Raw genomic sequence first — 17,466 nt, forward strand, 5'->3', positions numbered from 1 at the left:
CTTAAGTTCCAGGCTTACCTCCTGGCCATGAGCCCTTATGTCTCTGAGAACTCACTTCCCTGACCCATGCATCTGGGTCTCATCTACAGTGGTGATGTTCCCTTGAATGTGCACTGTCTATACATATGCTTACCCGGGTGTGGGACAGAAGTGACAACCAAAGCTCCCCCCTTACGTCAGGTCTTGTTTCTGCCCCAGCTCACCCTCAGCTCCTCTCTCCACCTTGCTCCCTACCCCAGCTCAGATGGCTGCCAGTGACACGCCTTGTCTCACCTCACCAGGATCCGGCCCAGAATACTGACAGAACTCAGGACCTCTACCCCCTGGGACGTCTCGACTGTTTAGCCACATGTGACAGACTACAGTGTCCCCTAAACCTATCTCTGGTCCTCCTCAGGGCCTTTACCCACCTGTCCACACTCCCAGCATGACTAGATAGCCTGCCTCAGGCAAAGTCCTAGCAGAAAAGAACCCGACCCCTTCACTCGTCTTACGGTTCTGCTCCATCTGAACATTTGAGGCCATGTTCCAGAACTTTCTTTGATTCCAGCTCCCTCTTGTTTGTTCCCCACACACTGCTGGCCCAGGACCGACCTACCGACCTCTCACTAGTGTGCCAGTTCTCATGGTTGTGTCCTATCCATTCCCATATTCCAGAGTTCTTGCCCGTTGCTTCATGTCCAGATCTGACCATTCTGGGCTTAGTGTCTCTCCCAGAAAGGAGGTTTTCCTGTTCTCCACCCTGCCCAGCTTGGCTGGCCCTTTCCAGAGGTGTAGTCATATTTGCCTCTCTCTATATAAAAGTTATCTTGGAGGGCAGAGCCTGGTGGTCCTCAGAGCTGTGTCCCAAAGGAGGCCCCCGAGTCCCAACCGCAGCTCCTCTCCTGCCTGTCCTAAGGCCCCTCTGCTTTTTCCTCTGGGGAGGAAAGGTGGCCGTGCTGCTTTCCTGGACACTCACGGGGTAGCCCTAACTCATTCCTGATCACCGGGGTGGGCTAAGAGCACCCCAGACCAGCCTATCCCATCCCGTCTAGTCTCTGGAGAACAGGCCTCAGGGGTGACAGAGGTGTGTCCCAGGCCAGAGGAGGCAGGATCCTCTTCTTCCTGCTTTCCAGTGAGTCACCCATCGTGGTGAGAGTGTGACCTCTCAGTGACATCTTCCCACTGTGGCCCGGGCACTGAGCCTGAGGGATGTGGGCAGCATGGACAGAGACAGCAGCCTGCACAGGATGGCCAGGCAGGGGGCCGAGGGGCCGGGCACACATACACTCACATGCACAGTCATCCTGTCCTACACAGACTCACTCTGACACAAATACTATGGGCTCACTGTGTAAACACTCCCAGACAGTGACTGTAGACACACACCCGAGACACACAGAACACAAAGTAATCACACCGTGCCATGCCAAAGCCTGTGCATGTGCACACACACACACACACACACACACACACAGAGCCCTCATGAGAACTGGGAAGCTCACAAGTGGGACTCCTTGGGTCTGGAGCTGTGAGTGAACATAAGAATGTGTGAGAGGGGCTGTTTTCCTGGTGCCATCCTGGGCACGGCCTAATTACCCTGTCCAGGAGGGTAATTACCACTGGGACACCTCCCCCCTGCCTAGCCCACAGGGCCCCAGGGGAGGAGTCTTGAGCACCAGGCCTTCTCTTTAGAGAGATGCTAAAGGAAGGGGTGGGCTCTAGGTTGACCAGGAGGCCCTCAGGTTTGGGGTGGAGGCAGCTCTGAGGGCTTTTCAGATGTTTGGAACCAATGACTGATATAGGAAACAGACTAGCCGATTGAGGACCCAAAATGACGCACACACCACCATCAGGCCCATTCCACTATTTACGACCCTACTTCTTAGGCTTCAAAGCCTTTTCCCCTCAAATTTTGCTAGTAGCTAACTCTCATTCCAGTCCTGACCCTAGCTCCGCCTTCCTGAGAACACAGGTGTCTTCCGCCAGGCCAAACTTGAGACACTTTAAAGATTTCTGTTTGGGGGCGAATTATTTACCCCCTTCTGCACCACTTCCTACCCTTGCTCTCCAACCCCTTGTATACTCCTCCTAACTGTGCACCTCCCGGGAAGCCTGTGCCATCTGGGACCCCAGCTCAAGCCTCAACCCTTATCCAAGTCCACCTCCATACAGCCCCTCACTCTGTCTTCCAAGGACTGCAGCCTCTCACCCCCTGGCTCCTAGACCTGCGATCGCAGAATCCCATCTCCCCATCTCTTATCCCCAGGGCTTCACTCTGTTTCCTGCCTGGTGCTGTGGCCTGCCCTTTCCTATGTCCCCAGCCAGAGCCCCCTGGCCCTCACCCACGCGGAAGCCAGAACCGGTGAGCGTGTCGGTGCTGTGGCCGTTCTCTCCGATGAGCGTCATGTTGGAGCCCTGCTGACAGCTGTCCCGACACTGGCCCTTCAGACAGGTCCGCTTGCAGATCACCGGCGCAAAGACCACCTTGAAGCGTTCGCGGGCCAGCGCCCCGCCCCCGCCTGTGCCCCGCTCGCCGGCCGGCCCCCCCTCGGCCCCGCCGCCGGGGCCCAGCAGCGCCAGCAGCAGTAGCGCCAGCAGCCCCGATGTCCCGGCCTGGCGCATCGCAGGGGCCAGGCCGCGGACAGCCCCTCGGGGCCCGGGCATCCGGGGCCGCACGACCCTCGGAGATCGGAGGTCGAGCCCGAGCAGGGGATCGAGTGTTGGGAGCAGAGGGCAGAGCGGGGCGAGAAGCCAAGGGCAGGGAGCGGACAGCAGGAGCGGCCGGGATTCCCGTTGCGAGGGAGAGCGATGGAAGCTGCACTGAGGGTAGAGCGAAGAAACTTCCCTGGCCGGGAGAAACCCAGCCAGGCCCCGAACTGAGGCCGGAGCGAGGAGGCCGGAGCAAGTGGAGGCGGAGAGGAGGAGCGAGGGGAGAGGAAGGCCGGGCGGCCAGCCCGCTCCGCGCCTCCCCCTGGCCGGGCTCCTCTCCCGCGGCCGCCGGGAAGCAGGGAGCGCGCGGGGAGGACGCAGGGAGAAGTGAGCAGTTGTTTTCCCTGGCTGGAGCGCGCCGGCGGCGAGGGGGGCTGGGACGCTGGCCCCGGGCCAGGGAGACAATTTTTTTTCTTCTCCTCTCTCTTTTTCCTTCTGGTTCAAGCGTCTTTCGCTGCTGCCCGGGGAAGCGCCGATGTGCAGCAGGGAGGGCGCCGGTTGGAGGGGGGTAGTGCCCCAGGTGCCCGCCCCGCGCAGGAACTGAGCTGGGTCCTTTCCAGAAGAATCCTCACCTGGGGACTGGCAGGCCTGCCCCCGCCAGATTCCTCCGGGCGGGGTGCAGAGGCCTGAGCACACCTCCCTGCCCAGCTACTTTCCCACCCGGTCAAAATGGGGAAACCGAGGCAGATGGGCCTTGCTTGGAGGACCAGAGGTCTGTTAACTTTTGCCCATTGGCCTTTGTACATGCAGGGGTCCTGGAAGCCCTGAAGTCATGGGTCCTTGTTCTTGGTTTAAGCAGGAGAGAGCACCTTCTGGCCAGGGTTCACTGAGGTCCCGGAAGAAGCCTGTAGGCTCCAGAAGAAGGACAGAAAGAACAAAGCTAGAAACCGGGCTTCCCTGCCAATGCCCCCCCCCCTTAGAGGGCTTCCTGGTGCCCACCCTGCCACCTCCCCCTCTTCCCCTTGTCTGGTCTGGCTGGCGGCGCTGGCTCTGAGCCTCAGACACTCTGGAATCGCCAAGGTCTGAGCTCAGGGCCTGGCCCCCTTCCCAGGCTAACAGCCGGAGAAGGGGAGTGCTACTTGAGTGCTCAGGGGGCTGGGGGGAAGTCCAGCAGGGCCCTGGGGCAGGGTTGACAGGGCTGGGGAAGGGTCTTGAATTTGCTTAAGGCTGGAGAATAGCTAGGCTTACTCACTGGTCTGAAGGGAGGCTGTGGTGTCCGGATCTGAACCATACTGTGAGCATGCCAGGAGGCCCCAGGATCCAGTGTCTGACTCAAAGAACTTAGTATAGCTAGGGGTGACCAGGGTCAGAACCATGCCAAGTCTGGTTTATGCCAGACCCTCTCCTGGGGAAACAGGGGGTGGTAATCTGATGGCAAGAGGGGGTTGGGCTTGGCTTTGGATGCACCTTTCCAAAGAGCTAATGGTTTTTACTTTAAGGCAGAGTTTATTCGGGTAGATTTGGAGGGACTGAGAGAGGCCATTGGACGAGTTCTGCTTTAATTGCTCGGTACCTCAGGCGCTGTTCAGCACAGCCAATTGCTGCAATGCTGGCAGGGCGTGACCTCTGTGTCCCTAGAGGATTCCTCCCTGGGAGGATCTAGGACTTGGGAGGGGACCCCTCCCCTGCTCTAGTAACACTGCCGCAACAGTAACACTTAATACTTACCACCAGGCAGGAGTGCTGCCGAGCCAGCTTTTACATTCATCTTTTCCTGACCCTCCGCTGCCCAGAGTAGGCCGTGGCTCACCTTGGAACACAGCACAGTCCGACCTTCCAGGCTTGGAATCTCGAGCTCTCCAAACCTTGGATTTCTTGCCCATGAAATGAGATCTAATCGCCCACCTGTGAATCTGCAAAAGTAGTGGTGGGCTGTGGATTCCAGAACAGCTTCTTTCAAACAGGCCTTTTCATACTGAAGGGAAGTAATGGGGGGAGCCATGGGGAATGCTGGGAAGCCGAGAGTGGTGAGAAAGACTGCAGAGAGGCATGCAGAGGAAAGAAGGGAAAAAACCCCAAACCAAGACACCCAGTCCTTTCCAAGTCACAGGAAAAACCAGGTGAGCAGCAGGGTGGGAAGGGCAGAGGGCAGTGAGCTGGGGTCTGAGCGGGTAAGTCACTGTGAGGGAGTTTGGGTCAGTGGTCTCTGTATCAGGGCAGAAGAGGAACCGCCCACCTTACCTCTGGGAGGGATGTGGCTGCTTGATTTGGGGGCTGTGGAATGTAATGCCATTGTGAAGTAGATGATATGGCGGAGAAGAAGACGATATGGTCTCAGAGTTTAGCCTCATCCCCTGGTAAGGTGAGAGAAAAAGACAGGAGAGGGAATCACTATGGAAGTCAGAGACACTTGATCCCGCAGCAGACATAGGCTGGGGACATAGACTCATTCTTCACCTGGGAGCAGCTACACTGTGGGAAAGGTGACTCAGTTGGTTCAAGGAAGGGGCCATAGACACAGGTAAGTTACCATTCTGTGCACCAGGGAGGAGAGAGAGTTATCCCAGAGACCGAAGGGGCATCGGAGTGATGTGAAAGGAAAAGCCACAGGAATGTTCTAGAAGGCCTATATGACCAGAGGCACACGTTGCTGTGAGTAGGAAGTGGAGACAACACTTGTCCTCCCTGCTGCAGGGACTCAGGGACAGGAAGGAGCAACAAACCCGGCTTAGATCGTCTGGCAGTGACCGTCTACAGATGTGAGCTCTGGTAGACGCATTGGCCTCCCAGGGCCTCAGCAAGGAGCGGCCGGTGCCCTTCAGGCTGGGCCGTGGAGCAGGGTGGAAACACCCCCTCCTGCCGCACTCGCAGACTAATGTCAGAGGGAAGACCTTGCTTGTCACCATGGAGGGGTCTGTGAGGAAAGCCTTTACACCCAGGCTAACTGAAGAGAACCCTGGAGCAGAAGCTCTACAGAGGGCAACTGTGAGCCCTCGACAGACACCTGAGCCCCTGTAGTTTGTCAGAAAGGAGCCTAAACAATGGATACTATCTCTAATCTCCTCCTGTTTCCAGTTTTGCTGATCCTGGTGGTGCCAAAACTGTGTTGGTGACCACCTAACATGGGTGGAGTGGACTGCAGCGTAAACTGAGACAGCTGAGCACCGCCCCCCACCACTGTGCTCTACCAGGCTTCTCCCCATCCATAGCCCTCATCGTCCTAGAAGGCAAATTCTCCTGTAAGGCCAAGGAGACCATGGCAGTCCAGACCATGAAGGCAGGTCTTCCCCAACTGCCGCCCCTCCCCTGGTGTGCTCTCTCTGCTTGCTGTCAGAGCCAGCTTTTATTTATTGTGTGTATATGTCTGTGTGCTTCTGTATATGGGAGGGGGACTGTGGGGGTATGTGTGCATTCACTTGCCAGTGGAGACCAGAGATCAACTTCAGGTTTTTATTCTCTTTAGAAAGACTTCTTTCAGGGACTGGAGACTTGGCTCGGGTGTTAAGAGACCCTGGTTCAGTTCCCAGCACCCACATTGCAGCTCACAACTATCTTTAACTTCAGTCCCAAGTGATCAGATGTCTATTTCTGGCCTCTGTGGGCACTGCATGCATATACTACACAGACATACTTGTAAATAAAACACTAATACATATAAAATATCTTTTGAATATTTATTTATTTATTTATTTTATGTATATGGGTACACTGTAGCTGTACAGATGGTGTGAGCCATCATGCACTTGCTGGGAATTGAACTCAGGACCTCTGTTTGCTCCAGCCCTGCTGACAATTTATTTAATATTATATGTAAGTACACTGTAGCTGTCTTCGGACACACCTGAAGAGGATGTCAGATCTCATTATGGATGGTTGTGAGCCACCATGTGGTTTCTGGGATTTGCACTCAGGACCTTCAGAAAAGCAGTCAGTGCTCTTAAACATTGAGCTATTTCTCCAGCCCCAGAAAATATTTTAAATTAAATAAATTTTAAACATTTATTTTGAGAGCTGAGCATGGTAGTATTTCTTTAATCCCAGCACTCAAGAGGCAGAGGCAGGCAGATCTCTATGAGTTTGAGGCCAGCCTGGTTTACAGAGCAAGCTTCAAGAAAGCCAAGGCTATTACACCAGAAACCATGTCTCAAAACAAACAAATACTTTATTTTGAGACAGAGTCTCATTATGTAGTCCCGGCTGGTCTTGAGCTCACAGAGATTCACCTGCCTCTACCTTCCAAGTGCTCCAATTAAAGGCACAGACCTTCATGCTTTGGTGTATTTATTTTATGTGTGCGTATTGTGTGTGCAGGCATGTCTGTGCGCTATGTGCATACCTGGTATTCAGAGGCCAGAAGAGGTCTGCTGAACCCCTAGTACTAAGATGGTTGTGAGTTGCTGGATGGGTGCTGGGAATCGAACCTGGGTCATCTGCAAGAGAAGCAAGTGCTGATTCCCCCACTCTCCTATTTTGTGAGATAGGGTTTCTTTGTGTAGTCTTGGCTGTCCTTGAACTCCTAGATCTGCCCGCATCTGCCTCCTGAGTGCTGGGACTAAAGGTGTGTGCCACCACCGCACAGCTACCTTCTTTTGTAGACAAAACCTTTGGCCTCAAGCTCTAGGTGTAGCCGAGGATGGCATCTCTCCTGCCTCCACCTCCACAGGGCTGGGTTTGCACGCCAGGCTTGTGCAGGACTGCTAGTGAGTTCCATCCCAGCCCGGAAACCTGCTGCTCTGTTCACGTATTTATTGTCTGTCTCACTAACCTCTCAGGAAGAAACAGTTTTATCTCCAGACCCCAGAGCAGCCGTAGACAATCAGGAGGCTGCTATGTGTTGTTGATTCCATTGAGAGTGCTAAGAATATCTGTCATTTACAATGTTTACACGGTTATGTCATTTCATCCTTTGGGTGACATTGCACAGGGGAATCCAAAGCTCTGAAAAGTAAAACAGTTCCACTCAGATTCCCAAGTGAGTTAGCTGCAGGGACCCAATTGGACTGCCTGGCGTTAAGGCTATGCATGCTCCTAGAATGAGGAGTGAGGTTGGGGACCCCACAGATGTCCTGAAGGTAGGTGAGTGGGTCAACAAGACAGAAAAGAACAGAATCCAGATTCAGAGAATGTGTGGTTTGTTCTTACCTCAGGTCATTCAGCCTGCCAACGGTAGAGACATGACTAGAACCCTTGGGGGTGTGGCCTCCTGATGCCACGTAAGGAACTGGCTGGAGAGAGGCCATGACAGTGAGTCCACAGAGAATGTACAGCATGGTGGTCATGCCTCTGAGTATCCTGGCTGTACTATGGGCCAGGTTTCTGGTTTTTTTTTTTTTTCTTGAGGCTGGATTTCACTGTGTATCCCTAGCTGTCCTGAAACTTACTCTGTAGACCAGACTGACCTCAAGCTCAAAGATCTGCCTGCCTCTGCCTCTGCCTCCCGAGTGCTGGGATTACAGGAGTGCACCACCACTGCCCGGCACTTTCTTAGTTTTCAGCAGGGATCGACACGACTATATTTTACAAAACCCTCTGTTAGTCAGAGCTGGGTGTGTGTTAGCTCTTTGCATTTTTACCTGGGTCTAGGAGCTACAATGAGCTGTGATACTTGGACCATTCAACATGACTGGCTCTGTCTCTGCCAAGCTTCTTAGACTCTCAGGAAAGATTTGGTTCTGGGATGGTATGTGGGTGACAGACAAAGGGACTGCGCATCAGATCATTGTTTTTGTTTTATTTTTGTTTGTTTGTTTTGAGACAGGGTCTCACTATGTAGTCCTGGCTGTCCTGGCACTCAGTATGTAGACCAGGTTAGTCCCCCTGCCTCTGCTTTCTGCGTGCCAGATTAAAGGCATGTGCCATTACTCCTGGCTGCTCATCAAGTGTAAAGAGAAGGGATGGTGCCACAGAGGCCTGTGGGGAGACAACCCTGTCCTGAAGGTCTCTCTCCAAAGACAGTGCACTGAATGTCTCTGCCACTCTCTGTTGGTGATGGGCTTTGGTAATGCCAGGGTCTAACCTAGGTTCTGGAACATAATATGGAAGCAGGCTTCCACTGAATCACATTCCCAGCCAGTTTTTTATATTCTGAGCTAGAGTTTCACAATGTATCTGACTGGCTTTGAACTCAAAGCAGTCCTCCTGCCTCGGCCTCCTGAGAGCTGTGATTACAGACGTATGCTGCTGTGGCTAGCTCAGCTGTGACACTTACTGTGGCTCCTACAATGATGAGTGCTGACAGGGTTTGATGAACTTAAATGAACTTCCCTTCACACTCCCATCCGTCCTGTGGACTGGACCCAGAGCCGCAGCAGCCCGGGCAAGTGCTCTGCAGCTCAGCCACATCCCCAGCCCTCTCCACACTCTACACCAGCCAGCGTCTGTCTGCTACAGCACTCCTCTCCTGCCTCACACGCAGGAAAAGTCTACTGGTGAGAACTCAGAGCCAGAGCAGCGCCGCTTCCCTTGGGCAGTGACTTGAGCTGACCTGATGACTCTTCTGTAGAAAACTGCTATTTCTCACCTCCGTGGAAGCTTTCTTAGAATAGCAACCAATCAACTATCTGGTAATGAGCAACAGACCCAGGAATTGGTTAAATCTATTGAATTTCTGGCAGTTTTAGGAGCAGTTGGTAAGGAAGGATCCAGGGCGAGGGGTTAAGGAGAGGAGCTCACTCACGCTAGGAGGCGGTCCTTTCTTGGTGACAAGGGTATTGCTTTCCCTGCTCTCTTACAAAACCCATGAAGTCCTTTCTTTTTTCCCTTGAAACAGTGTCTTACTATGTAGCCCAGGCTAGCCTGGAACTCACTAGCTTTAAACTCATAGCCATCCAACTTCCTCAGGTTCATGAATTCCACATTTAACCCAAGCACCCCCACCCCAGACATTTCAACTGGGAGAGTCAGGTAGGAGAGGATAGGGGCGCTTGTATTAGACTCCCCACAGTTGAGGGACTCAGAGAGAAGAGTACAAAACTCAGCGCAGCCGTTATAATCATGGTCCAGAACCCATGTTGGTCCAACAAGGGAGTCCTGATGATCCGGACCAGCGCTAAGCTCAAATCTCCTAGGCACTCGATTGATTCTGCCTGAGCTAGCGACCACTGTCCATGTGAAGTGTCATGTCCCAGAATGGTGAGTTTGAAGCCTGGAGTTTCCCAGATTGTTCCAGCTCAATCTACACATTTCTCAGTATGATCATTACAAAGGATGTGGCCAAGAGGAATCCTTGTTTCCTCGGGACAGTTAGACACAGCAGTGAGGCTGCTTCACTACTTATGTTCTGTGTGCATATATAGTGCATGTCAGAAGAGGGCATCAGATCCCATTATAAATGGTTCTGAGCGGCCATGTGGTTGCTGGAACCAAGGACCAGAAGTCCTTGAACTCAGGGCCTCTGGAAGAGTAGCCAGTACTCTTAACCACTGAGCTATCTCTCTAACCCTCAGAAATCTTGAGTTGATTTGAGGAAGTCATTTCAGCACTCATCAATACAGTACCACATAGCAATGGCAGACTGAACAGCTAGGCTATCAGTGTTGAGTGGATTTGGGGGCAAAATTAAAAGGCCTGCCACTGCTAGTTCTAAAGGGCATGTTCAATGACACAGATTCATCTCAAGAACTACAGTGGTATCATTAGAGTTGGCAAACTGTGCCAGAATAAAACCACTCCACAGCAGTACTGTGAGTTAGCACCCTAGCCTGCCAATGGGACCTGAAGGTACTGTGCCTTTAATATCTCTGGAGTGAGCCGGGGCAATGCAAGGTATACTGTGGCTCCCTCATCACAACATCAACTTCTGGGAAATGTCACAAGCTGGACCTGTGGTAGCCTGGGCCCCAGAGACTTTGTATATTTTGTGTTCACAATGAGATAACTGATAATGTTTTCTGTTTGCTACAGTGACAGATCAGGCAGAGATGGAGACAATCCCAGAAGAGGCAACAACAGTGAGGTAAGATCAGAAGCCCCGTAGCCTCCCCAGGGCATGAGCCTCTATCTACCTAAGCTCCTGGGTAGCGTGAGCGCTGTTGTCTGTAGCTGTAAGTCGTTGGAAGGGCTCTGCTGTTGACATTCTCTGTACACTGAGAAACCGCACGACTCAGATACAACACTGTGCACTGAGTAATGGGATTAAAGACCTGTGCCACCATGCCTAGCTATAGTTATGTTTGTGTATGTTTTGCTGCATGCAAACCTATGTGCATGTCTGATGCCCTTAGAGGTTGGAAGAGGGTGTGTGGTCCCTTGGAAGTGCAGTTCTCTGTGGTTGTGAGACATCATGTGGAATCTGGACACCAAAACCGTGCAGGAGCCATTAGTGCTGTGAAGGCCTGAGCCGTCTTTCTACCCCCTTTCCTCCTCCTCCCCTTATTTATTTTATTTATATGAGTACATTGTCGCTGTCTTCAGACACACCAGAAGAGGGCATCAGATCTCATTACAGATGGTTGTGAGCCACCATGTGGTGGCTGGGACTTGAACTCAGGACCTTTAGAAGTGCTCTGAGCCATCTTTCCAGCCCTTCTTCTTTTGACTACTTGTTGCTCTTGCACAGAAGCCAGGATTATGAGGAGCACTGGTAATTTATTTGGAACCCACTCAAAACACAAGTATAGGCCATTTTCACCAGCTGGCCCCTATAGTCATCTGAGAGGAGGAAACCTCGATTGAGAAAATGCCTCCTTAAGATCCGGTGGGCCCTCCTGAAGAGCGTTTTCTAGTCAGTGATCAATGGGGGAGTGTCGAGCTCATTTTATGTGGGGTCATCCTTGGGCTGGTGCTCTTGGGTTCTGTGACAAAGCAGGCTGAGCAAGCCATGAGCCAGTAAGCAGCACCCCTCCACAGCCTCTGTATCAGCTCCTGCCTCCAGGTTCCTGCCTGAGTTCCTGCCCTCACTGCTTTTGATGAACATGCTATATGGAACTGTAACTGAAATAAACCTCTTCCTCGCCAAGTTATTTTTGGTCATGGTGTTAATCTCAGCAACAGTAGCCCTAAGACAGCAGGCTTTACATCAGTTCTAGGCATTGGTAGAAGGTAGACAGATGACACCCAACATGCAGACAGGTAGGGGTGTTGAAACAGGCAGAAAACAACCACAGTCCTCTGTGTAGCCAGCCTAGTCCAAAAGACTTAAGAGAAGTTTTTATTGCAGTGTCTGTTGGGCAGATGTCATGGTCCCACCTGCCTCTTGATCCATCTGTGTGGAAAGACAACCCCGAAGGAATCTGGTATTTTACAGACCAAATGGCCACTCTACCTGCAGCAAGTAGAAATGGAGACTCTGAAAAGCCACACCGGAGTACTGAAGTGTTACCAGGGAGACTGCGGTACCCAACGCTAGCTCTGGCTACTAGCCGAGCCCCTAGGTCAGGGTCAAACGTGCAGCAGACACGCCCCCTTTTGAGTAAAGCGCCGGGAAGACCATGTAAACGTCACTTCCGCCTTCAGCCTTACCACAAGTGGGAGGCGGAGCCGTAGTGGGGGCGCGTCTTGTTTGCATCACTTCCGGTGAGCCCATCTGTGACCACGGCAACATGGCCTTGAACGGTGCAGGTGAGTGCTTGGGATGCTTGGGCAGTGGCCGTGAGGCGCGGGAGGCAGTTCTCTCCATGTCCTTGTGCCTGCTTCCTCTAGATGTCGACGATTTCACCTGGGAGCCTCCGACTGAAGCTGAGACGAAGGTGCTGCAGGCGCGACGGGAGCGGCAGGATCGCATCTCTCGTCTCATGGGCGACTACCTGCTCCGTGGTTACCGCATGCTGGGCGACACGTGCGCGGACTGCGGGGTGAGGCGAGTGTTGAGGCCGCGGCCGCGAACTAGGCCGCACGACCTTTCCTCAGCTCTCTCTTCCGTGGACCCTGTCTCTCAGGCTCACCCATGTCCATGTACTTTCTGGTTCCCAGACGATCCTCCTCCAAGATAAGCAGCGGAAAATCTACTGCGTAGCTTGTCAGGAGCTCGATTCAGACGTGGATAAAGATAATCCGGGTGAGGGGCCGACTGTGCACTAAGGGGAGAGGAACGTGGTCATAGCTACCCGGGAACAGTGAGCCCGGGAGGTGACAGTGGAAATTCCTGCGTGCCTGCGGCATTAGGGTTTCAGTCCTAGAGAGGTGTTTCATTCAAGAAAAACAATCAGCCTTCTGTTTCTGACAAGAATCCGAGGCAAATTAGCCATCCCCACGTGGAGTGGATGTGCGACCCGGGTCCTTGTGCATGTCGTGCAAGCACTTTACCACTGAAGTACACGTCCCAGTACACAGTCACAGACTTGATACATAATTGAGGCTAGGGCAACTATCAGGCCCCCGGTACTCAAGTGTAAGTTAGCGGGGCAGTGTTTTGCAAACATTTGTAAGGAGAAAGAAGAGTAGAGGCTAGATGGATTGGCTTACACAGAAAACACCAGGAGCACAGGGGGACTGGTAAAGAGCAGGGGAGAGGTGGATCTGGCCTCCTGACTATTCCACCGCTTTTCTTGTTTTAGCTCTGAATGCGCAGGCCGCCCTCTCTCAAGCCCGCGAACACCAGCTGGCCTCAACTACAGAGCCTGCCTCGAGCTCTCGGCCCCCGTCCCAGCCACCAGTACCACGTCCTGAGCACTGTGAGGGAGCTGCAGCCGGCCTCAAGGCAGCCCAGGGGCCTCCTCTTCCTGCTGCGCCACCAGATGCAGACGTGGTGGCTTCCACACAGACAGCCCTCCTGCAGAAGCTAACCTGGGCGTCAGTTGAGCTGGGCTCTAGTGCCTCCTTGGAGACCAGTATCCAGCTCTGTGGGCTTATCCGGGCTTGTGCTGAGGCCCTGGGCAGCCTGAAGCAACTGGAGCACTGAGACCTCTACCCTGATCCCTGTTCCCCTGAGAAAAACCCTCTAGAAAAACAGCTTTTCTTCCGTGTGGTTTGTTCCTTTCTTGTGCATGCAAGCCCCTGCTCTAGTCAACATCTTTTCTGACTTTTGGCACCTCACCTTTCCATGGTCTTTTCTACCTGAGTGATGAGGTTTTGCATTCAGGACAAGGAGTAAATGGCAGAGGGATAAGTGACACCTTACTCCAAGGAGTGACCTCAGTCTCCTCAAAGGCTGGGCCACCATCATTGTCTCTGATCCAATACCGCCGTCCATCTTCTGGACCGAGTGCCATTTGAAATTTCAGTCCCCTTGTGGCTGCCTTCCCTTCCTTTGACCATCCGATTCTATCATCTTACTCCATCTTTTGGCCAGTGCGATGTTGACAAATTGTGGGGAGGGCAATGATGCGCTTTAAGAGCCGGGCACAGTCTTACCCCAGACTCTGGCCTCCCGCATCCCCGTGCTTTTAGAATCGTTCGCTTGGGAGAGAAATCGTGTGGAACACATTCTGTAGGAATGAAGCAGCAAAAAGAGCCGCCGAAGAACCGTGTCTTACCCTTTCCATCTCATTCCTTCCATCCAGTTCTTTGATGGGTTTTGGGCGCCAGAGTCATCGCCGTGTTAAGAAAGGCCCCGCCTATGCAGAGGGGGTGGAGCATAGGCGGAGTCGGAGGAGTCTGGGACGGAACAAAGCACGGCCTGCGGGCGGCGGCTGGGCTCTCTCTGGAGGCCGGGCCACGGAGGGCTGGTTCTCTGGGCAGCAGCCCGCCCAAGACACCCACGGGAAGGGTGCAGGCGGCATCGCGGACCGCGCCGGCCTGGCTATGAACGGGCTGCCCTCAACCGAGGCGCCGGGTGGCGCGGGCTGTGCTCTGGCCGGGCTCCCGCCACTACCGCGCGGCCTCAGCGGCCTTCTTAACGCTAGTGGGGGCTCGTGGAGGGAGCTGGAGCGTGTCTACAGCCAACGGAGCCGCATCCACGACGAACTGAGCCGTGCCGCCCGCGCCCCGGATGGTCCTCGCCACGCCGCGGGATCTGCCAACTCAGGCTCTGCAGCGGGCCCGCGCCGCCCGGTTAACCTCGACTCTGCACTAGCCGCGCTGCGCAAGGAGATGGTGAGTAGGTGGGCGCCCCGCCAGGGTAGTGGTTCTGAAGAGAGGGCAGAGATAAGTCTGGGATCCGTTTCCTCATGTCAGGTCCAGCAGGAAGCATCTGGTCATGGGGCTGTAGGGCAGCTCTGATAATGTGTAGCAATTGTTGCATTTTGAAAAACTTGCCTGATTTCATCCTGCTGGACAATGTTGCCCCATTGTATAAATGAGGGCCAAGGACTGGAAGGTTTCACAGTTTGCAAATACCATCTGTTCTCAGAACTTTCACTTAAGAAGGTGCAGAAGATTGGATAGGGTTGTCACCCACGGTGGGGATTCTGGGGGTGGCATGGACCCCCAACTCCAGCCCACTGTCAGTTGTCTGCAGGTGGGGCTGCGACAGCTGGATATGTCGCTGCTGTGCCAGCTGTGGGGCCTATATGAGTCGATCCAGGACTACAAGCATCTGTGCCAAGACCTGAGCTTGTGCCAGGACCTGTCATCCTCTCTGCACTCGGACAGCTCCTACCCACCTGATGCCGGCCTGTCTGATGATGATGAGCCTCCTGATGCCAGCCTGCCCCCAGACCCTCCACCCCTCACCGTGCCCCAGACTCACAATGCCCGTGACCAGTGGTTGCAGGATGCCTTCCAAATCAGCCTTTGAAAAGCTGAGGTGGATAGGAACACACCCATACAAAAGGCTCAAAACTTGCCCTTCAGCAAGTCCTTAGTCGACAGTGCCTGCTCTTTTACCGGTACCACCTCACCTCACTTCAGGAGGGCAAGGCATTATACCTACCCATCAGGCAAAGCGGTCAAGATTGCAGCCTCTGCCCAGCATTCTGGGCTCCCACTCCTCCCGCGTGTGCACCCTAGCTTGTCCGGCCAGCCCGTCAGCTGACCATGGGGCCCAAAGCGTCCTGCACTCCCGTTCGCAGCTCTGGGACTGGGATGAGTGCCCAGCTCCCATCTCTTTTTCCTCTTTTGCTGCCTCTTGCAGCTGCTGGCTCATGGGCATCCTCACTTGTGGCCCCAGGGTTTCACTGCCTGGGACAAGGGCTCCAGAACCCACCTCTGTGGCCACCCACGACCAGAAAGGCTAAGGTTTTTATGCTGGATATTTAAGTTTAGCGACCAGTTCCTGGGCGGGAAAATAAATAAATAATTTCAGCATTGTATTCTGATTGCCTGGTTAATTTGTACTGGTTTGGGGCAGGGGGGTATGCAATTTTCTGGCGAGTGTGATCTGCGTCCGGCCGGCAGGTGGCGCCCAAGACCCCCAGCGGAAGACTTAGCGGGCGCGGGATGCGAATCTTGCCTCTTGGGGGCAAGGTTGGAAGCTTTCCTGTCCGCGGAAGCCTGGCCCTGAAGCAATATGAAGGCGGTCAAGTCTCTTCCCCTTGGGCTCTAAGTTTTGGAACCCAGTTTGCCCTTCCGCCTTGCTTTGAGCCTTCTGGGAAGGAAGGGGCCGCCCATCTTGAGAGAAACTTTCCACCTTCAGTGCTGGGCGGAGTTGGCACAGGAAATGGGTTGGCCGGAGCTGCCTGACCCAGGGGCCCATCCCCTTGAATGGGGAAAGGTCCAAGAAGAGCCGTGGAGTTGGTGCCTGGTGAATTGTAGGGGGTGATGGGAAGGAGAGGTGTGGAGGCCGAAAGGAGTGAACAAGTTTCAGTTTGTAGACAAACCTTGGAAGGAAGGGAGATGGCGGCGGGGCTCAGAGCATTGTTTCTAAAGACTTGGGCTCAGCTGGGTGGTGGTGCACGCCTGTAATCCCAGGAGGCAGAGGCAGGCGGATTTCTGAGTTCGAGGCCAGCCTGGTCTACAGAGTGAGTTCCAGGACAGCCAGGGCTATACAGAGAAACCCTGTCTTGAAAAACAAACAAACAAACAAAAAAAGAAAGACAGACTTGGGCTCAGGCACCTCTGTTGCAGTTTCAGACCACCCAGCCTCCCCCAAGACTTGGACCTGTAGGGTTGTTCATAAAGCGCTTCCTTACAGAGGAAGCGTTGGACTCCACCGATAGAATAGACAAACTGGGTGTCCAGCCCACAGCAAGAAGCCCGCACATTCTCAAAGTTGTACCCGAGCGTTCTCCTCATCCCGCCCCTACCACAGTCGCTTGCCTGCTGAAGATGCTGAAGATGCTGACAGGCTAGCAGTTCTGGAAGACCAGACATCCTGATAAATGAGGGTTTACCGGGCACTGGGCAGGGAGGGAACAAGTTGATGTGTTGCTCCAGGCCATCTCTCTAGCTGGGTATAAAACACCTTGCAAGGCTCATTACAGTGAGAATTCGATGGGTGTGTGATAAGGAGTCTAATCTAGGCGTTAACAGAACCGCTAACGCCCCAGGGACTTCCGAGGGGAGGAGAAACACCCGTGTACATATTTTCTCTAGTTCGATAACATATTGCATTTAATGAGACATGACAAAATCAGCCTAGCCCTAAGCTAACAGCTTTCCCTAGTTTGAAGCTAACAGCTTCAAACTAAAGTGACCATAAAAGATAGAACTGTAATTGGCTCCCTTTAACAGACTTCAAAACTGAGGCACGGAGTGTTAGTGCTTTGTTCGTGGTGTCACTCTTTATTAAAAACTAGAATTTGAACCTTTCACCGCTTATGAGACGTGAGGAGTGTTTTCCCTTGCGCCATATGAGAAGTCAGGTTTGGAGACACTAGGTATCACCTAGGCTGGCTCCGGGACTCTGCATTTTTCTTCTCTGGTTAAGACATGGGTGTTAACAAGAATCTCCCTCCCAGAGCCAAGGACCGTTAACTCTGGCTCAGTGGACGGTTCTTTTCCTATCTCGGTCTCTACAAACTTGGGGAAAGGGGTACCAACCAGTACCACAAGGTTGCAGGCAGGCAGGGGCTGTCACCT

General features: G+C 53.5%; 3 protein-coding genes and 1 long non-coding RNA gene across 7 annotated transcripts in view; 2 read left to right on the forward strand and 2 right to left on the reverse strand.

Annotated features, from left to right (window-relative positions):
• Positions 1–3,112, reverse strand: part of Ltbp3 (latent transforming growth factor beta binding protein 3) — a 16,537-nt gene extending 13,425 nt beyond the window's left edge. For 2 of the 4 annotated variants that reach the window (XM_052192282.1, XM_052192265.1), the window contains exon 1: positions 2,325–3,108. In XM_052192282.1, coding sequence (XP_052048242.1) covers positions 2,325–2,646 — 322 coding nt within the window. In that variant the 5' untranslated portion in view covers positions 2,647–3,108. Of the gene's footprint in view, positions 1–2,324 lie in introns of all 4 variants that reach the window. The other 2 variants (XM_052192291.1, XM_052192273.1) reach the window with 2 other exon arrangements.
• An 8,985-nt stretch (positions 3,113–12,097) lies between these two features.
• On the forward strand, positions 12,098–13,518 carry Znrd2 (zinc ribbon domain containing 2). Its single transcript, XM_052192415.1, has 4 exons — positions 12,098–12,189; positions 12,271–12,422; positions 12,541–12,625; positions 13,125–13,518. The coding sequence occupies exons 1-4, from the start codon at positions 12,171–12,173 to the stop codon at positions 13,466–13,468; spliced, it is 600 nt and encodes a 199-aa protein (XP_052048375.1). The 5' UTR covers positions 12,098–12,170; the 3' UTR covers positions 13,469–13,518.
• Positions 13,519–13,622: 104 nt separating this feature from the next.
• Positions 13,623–15,758, forward strand: Fam89b (family with sequence similarity 89 member B). The gene is made up of 2 exons (XM_052192402.1): positions 13,623–14,601; positions 14,966–15,758. The coding sequence occupies exons 1-2, from the start codon at positions 14,077–14,079 to the stop codon at positions 15,242–15,244; spliced, it is 804 nt and encodes a 267-aa protein (XP_052048362.1). The 5' UTR covers positions 13,623–14,076; the 3' UTR covers positions 15,245–15,758.
• A 6-nt stretch (positions 15,759–15,764) lies between these two features.
• LOC127692254 (uncharacterized) lies at positions 15,765–16,954 on the reverse strand. The gene is made up of 2 exons (XR_007979435.1): positions 16,266–16,954; positions 15,765–15,945 (listed from the first exon to the last, which is right to left on the reverse strand). It is a non-coding gene; the product is annotated as an uncharacterized LOC127692254 (long non-coding RNA).
• Between the last annotated feature and the right edge of the window lie 512 nt (positions 16,955–17,466).

The sequence above is a fragment of the Apodemus sylvaticus genome, chromosome 1 (assembly GCF_947179515.1).
Source record: "Apodemus sylvaticus chromosome 1, mApoSyl1.1, whole genome shotgun sequence".
Lineage (NCBI taxonomy): Eukaryota > Metazoa > Chordata > Mammalia > Rodentia > Muridae > Apodemus > Apodemus sylvaticus.